Source organism: Nicotiana attenuata, unplaced genomic scaffold (genome assembly GCF_001879085.1).
Source record: "Nicotiana attenuata strain UT unplaced genomic scaffold, NIATTr2, whole genome shotgun sequence".
NCBI classification, from domain to species: Eukaryota; Viridiplantae; Streptophyta; class Magnoliopsida; order Solanales; family Solanaceae; genus Nicotiana; species Nicotiana attenuata.
Window position 1 is genome coordinate 64,217 of NW_017672350.1, and position 5,681 is coordinate 69,897.

At 36.2% G+C, this 5,681-nt stretch overlaps 1 protein-coding gene across 1 annotated transcript in view; it reads right to left on the reverse strand.

The window, feature by feature from the left end:
* The window catches only part of LOC109212875 (isocitrate dehydrogenase [NAD] regulatory subunit 1, mitochondrial), a 6,690-nt gene extending 1,382 nt beyond the window's left edge, over positions 1–5,308 (reverse strand). Inside the window, exons 1-2 of the mRNA XM_019376574.1 lie at positions 4,615–5,308; positions 159–398 (exon numbers count right to left, since the gene is read on the reverse strand). Of these exons, the coding sequence (XP_019232119.1) occupies positions 159–398; positions 4,615–5,148 (774 nt within the window). The 5' untranslated portion in view covers positions 5,149–5,308. The remainder of the gene's footprint in view (positions 1–158; positions 399–4,614) is intronic.
* Between the last annotated feature and the right edge of the window lie 373 nt (positions 5,309–5,681).

Genomic DNA, 5,681 nt, shown 5'->3' on the forward strand with positions numbered 1-5,681 from the left:
AAAAAAAAAAAATTGTCAGGATTAAGATAAATGGTCCATATAGAGCAGAAATTGAGTACAGCTTTAACATCATGCAGCAAAACGCAAACAAAAACCACACAAGAAAAAGAAACAATCAAGAACCAAAAACTAGAAAAGTATTAGGGCAAAACTTGTACCATAACATCAAATTGCTCAGGCCTTGATACAAGTTGCATGCAACAGTTGTCCACAATGATCTCACTGTACTTGATCCCAGGATATTTGCTTGCAATCTCACGACAAGACTCCAAAAATAAACCATCTGCAAGTTTCATAATGTTTGCTTTGTGCACAGCAGTCACTGCCTTGCGATTGTTGAGGTATGCATATTCAAAGGCATATTTTGCAATTCGTTCCGAGCAAAACTTTGTCATCACCTAGAAAATTCATATAGCAAAGACACAAACAATAAGAATCTGCAAGAAAGAAGCTATTGGATGACTCTTAAAGTTGAAATGGAAGCGCGGAATGATAGTATAAAAGAACTTGAGAAGAAATCACCCCACCGTATGGGATATCCTAAAAAAGGAAAGAAGCAAAGAGGAAACTGACCCACAATGTCCTAGGGCTAGAAGCCCTGGGGGAATTAAAATAAAAATAGAGAGAGAGAGAGAGAGAGAGAGAGAGAGAGAGAGAGAGAGAGAGAGACAAAAGCACAACGGACCACCGAATAAGTACTCCGCAACAATGTAATAGTGACTGGAAAATGCAAGAGACGAATGTAACAAAGCGCCCCAGCTTGGAAATTGCGATATTGAGACAAAATTTCTATAAAAATATTGCACTAAACAGATGATAGAGTTGACAATTCGTACATCCTCTAAAGCTAAGCACGAGCTAGGTCCACAATGTAACTTGTGATTGGAAAATACCAAAAAAAAAAATTAAAAAAATGTCCCAGCTTGAAAATTGCAATAGTGAGACAAACAAAGTTTAAATGTTGCCACAAACAGATGATGGAGTTGACAATTCGTATATCCTCTAAAAGCTAAGCACGAGCTAGGTCCTGATATAATGAAAATGTTACACGTTACAGGAAGTGACACATTCTACTTAAGAAGAAAAATAAAGGTGAGAGCAAAGAAGGAAGCTCACAGCAGATCTTAGGTAAAAAGACTGTAGCGGTTGATTTGTACATCAATATTAAATTCAGATGTGTAAGCTGTCTTGCAAACTACTTTAAAAGATGGATATGTAATATGGTTTAGATAATCATTTAGAAAATCTTAGCAAATGATGCACTTGATTAGGTCTTTTCATCATAACACAGACTAATTTCATAGCACATCTCTGGCTGTGCTGCAGAGAATATATTAAATGCTGATTAACAACCAATAATATGTAATGTGTTGGGCCTTAACATAGAAATTTTGACAAAAAGGGTGAAAAGAGAGTACGTCCAGAAGATAGAGTGACAAAAGAAAATCCCAAAAAATAACAGAGAAACCCAAAGGCTGAGGTTGTTCATGCATTAGGCCACAATAAACCAAGAAAGAAATATGACAGAGCTATACACTTCTTAACAACGAATTGGACATCTGGTAACGAACAAATATTATATGTAAGCAACTTATCTAAGCTTGGCTCATCATTAAGAAAGATGAAACACTAGCATTTTCCCATAGAATCTTTTCAGTTTTCAATAGGATCAAGTGCAACTAGCCCCTTCAATTATTTAACTCGTTGTATTCCTTTAACCCTATAAATGTTTTTGAACTACCTCTTTAAAAGATAATAAGTTTACCTTTTGTTAGTTTAACTCAGCAACTATATAGTTCGTGGGGATAGACATTCTCACTTTTACCTCTTTATGGCAATGGCTGAAGGTCCACCATACCAGGAACACCCCTCCCCCTCCATAAGATCAGCTCTCTAGGTTCCCTCCTTCCTCCCAACCCCCTCACCCAAAGAAAGAATTAATGCTACTGTTTGACTCTTTTCTTATCACCTTAAAAGTTAAAACAAAAAGCACATTCGCGTGAATAAAAAAATTTCATTCTCTTGCGACACATGCATTGGCTTTGCTGATATAAGTTGTTCAGTGTTAATTTACAAGCTTTTTGATCCACCAGTGCACAATTACTTCGCCCCAAAATAACACTCAGAAAAGGAAGGAAGTGTTTTGGTGAAGAAGAAGAAGAAGAAGAAAGAAGCAAGGGGAAGAAAGAAAATATGAGAAGCTGTAACTTTCTTTGTTCTCTCTTTAATACTTAGAGTTGCCTACCAAACTTGCAAAATTTACTCATTCAAATAAGCACATGACAAACTTTCCATCCACTTTCAAATAGAATTTAGCCGGAGAGGCAGGTTGCTACTTATCAATAGTAAAGGGTTAAATAAGAAAAAAATATACTCCCACTTTTTCCAATATATGTGACTTTTAAATTTTGGATGATTCAAAATGTTTGACGCCAATCCATTTTTTATACAAGTTTCAACTATTAAGCATTCAAATCGATTAAGCTATTCCAACTAGAATTGGCATGTTATTTTCTCCTTCATCCTAACTTTTCAACCATTACTTTCAATAGTTTTCTTCAACTAAATATATCGACTTCCCCTCAACTTGGCACGCTACTTCATTTTGGCAACTCTTCATTAGGTCGTAGCTATTGAACACTTAAGTTGTCAAATGTGTTCATTGAATACGTAAAGCTGACATGGAACAACACGTGTTCTCCACTTCTTTAGAGCACATAGAGTGAATTAAGTTTTAATTTTTTTTCATAAACTTTTACAGGTGTAAAGTGGATACAAAAAATCATTAGAATTAAAAAAAAAAAAAAATACTCCCTCCGTTTCAATTTATATGACACGGCTTGACTAGGCACGGAGATCAATAAATGGGAGAAGACTCTTGCCATATCACCTAAAGTGAAAAATTTACCCGTAAGGGCCCGTGGGCTAGCTTTTTAATGAAAATCATGACAAAGCAAATACAAAGTCAAAAGTCACCCACATTTCCCATCTTCTCTGCCACATTGACACGTGGTGTCAATTTCCCCTTAGCTTCCCCTGGTTCTATCAACTTTATTCTCAACGTCCTATATTTGCTCCTTGTTTCCACTATCATTATTCATGCTTTATCAATCCTTTCCCGTGTCAACAATAAAAATTCACCGTAAGCCCCTTTAATTCAATTTGGAAAAAAGAGGTCTTCTTTCAACTCTCAGAGTCTACTGTCTACTCTAAGAACAAAGGTCCAGTTTTTGAAGACCAAGATTTTTGAAAGGATTTATCTGCATCCCAGATTTGTTAAAAAAAGTCTATCTGAAATCTCTTCAATTCTTGTGGTGCCAAAAAAAAATTCTAGTTCATTCTTGTGGCGCCAAAAGAGTTTCTTTTTAAATTAGGTGAAAAGCATATGTATATATAGAGAGATATTTGAGATTATTGACTTATGCTTTCACTGGGTTGTTGTTGTTGTTGTTGTTGTTTGTTGTTGACTTATGCTTTCACTGTTTCTCTCTTGATTGTCCTTTTTTATCTCCCGTTTTTTCTAATTTTTCTCTTATATTCTGATTATTTCCTTTAATCCTGTTTTATCTAGCATATGAGATTAAATACAAACAAATGAGTCACTCACAATTAGACTCAACTAAAGAAAAATACGACTAAAAATTGAGGAGCGTCATGCTGTTGCTGAATGGATTAAAAAGGAAAGCAAAAATGGAGGTGTTAAACATGGGTCTGTAAAGCAAGCTGTGATTTTATTCAATACTTCAAGTACTATGGAACAAATTTGGAAACAGAAGAGATTAAGTGTTGCTAACGGTACTCCATTAAGGTGTCTTTAGGCTTTTCCACCAACATGTTTTAGGACGATCTTGATAAGATGATTGGTAAATTCAAGCATGGATCTCCATTTAAGTATACCTAAGAGGGTAATAAACAGTATGCTAAAAATCTTTGATAAAAAAACAAACAGAATTATAAAATACTTTCTTTGGTCAAGGCCAAACCTTAGCAAGTATGGGGCTAAACTCAGCTGGTATAAAATTTGACATCCTACTAAGAGTGGGATTTTGTGTCAAAAAGTCCTGTAGGAGCAGAATTGCTCTAAATCCTGAATGATTCTGGCTATCACACAGCAAGGATAAGCTTTGGGCTAGATAGGTCTAAATCTTGTTAAAAGACAAGGGTACTTCAATCTCCCTAACTTGTTTGCAATTTTTGTGTTAATAAGATAACTACTCCTTACTAGATTACAGGAAATAAAAGTAGGCAATCTTATAAACCTGTCATTTGGTTCCATTAATCTACTTTAAAGTCCAGTTGAAATCTTCTAAATTTAGGTTATATTTGGTCTTCAATGAATAGAATCCTCTACTTGCTCCATTCTCATGTCATTTTCATTTGCTCTAGATGTCTAAGATAGCAATAGATCCCCGCTTGAATTAACAAAGCAAAAACCTTTTCAATTGCATATAAAACTTTTACTCACTTGACATTGTATGCATATTATTCCAAAAATAACAATCCTACACACAGGTTACACATTTGGATAAAGTGAAGCAAATATTGATGTAAGCTAACCAGCATCAACGTGAAATTCAGAGCAAACAAGTATTAGTATTAAGGTAGGAAGATTACCTTTAGGCTCTCCACGACACCGGGAACAACCTCATGCTCGAGGCCAGAATATTCACCCTCCGTGTTTTCCCTAATGACAACAATATCAACGTTCTCATGGCGAGTCGGTAATCCTTGCAAGTTGAAGCAGTGAACAAGGGAAGCATATAGATCAAGCTCTTTCCTAAGCTGAACATTAAGGGAACTAACACCACCCCCCACCGGAGTTTTCAACCCTCCTTTTAAACAAACCTTATTCTTACGGATCGATTCCATAACCTCCGGAGGCACAGTCTTCATGTCGCCGTGAACGTCATATCGCTCGAAATACACAGGAGCGTGCATCGCATCCATGACTTGTTCGACAGCGCCGGTGACGAGCGGCCCGATCCCGTCACCAGGGATGAGAGTGACGGCGCGTGGAGTGCCATCACCGGGTCGGGGCATGTAGGTGACGGATCGGGTTGACGTTAATGAATGGGAAAATCCACGGGATGGGGATGAAGATGAGGACTTGAGGAGGTGTTTGAGAAAGGGGAGGGTTCGTTTGGCCATTGATCGGAAATGGATCGATGGGGTTGAGAGGTTTGGCTATTGAATTTGGGGCATGGAAATTAGGGTGTGTGAATTATTCTGCTCTTCAGGAAAGGACGAGACAGAAAAGGGGAGCGAGCAAAAAAGGAATGGAAGAGGAAAGGAGGAAAAGAGGACCTATTTGACTTTTTTTTTAAAGTACGTAAGAATTATTTATTACTTTAATTTTTTCAAATATATCCTTATTGTTCTAATTATTGAGGAGTAATTGAGTGAGGCGTTTAAAGAGTGATAAAAGGTAGTCTAGACAAATATTTTAATGATTAAGATTGTTAAATCTCTTTTATAAAGGGTGTGAAAAAATTTAATGATAAGTAATATCCTAATAGGAACTGAATGCAGTATAGTATTTATAGTAGTTATTTATTTACTACAATTTGATAAATATTAGTAGTACCTATTAGTGCACAAGGTACATAGAATACCAATATATAAGTTAATTTTAATCGGATCCAACTCCCCTCAATTTCCTAGTCTTTCCATTTTTTCAAGTT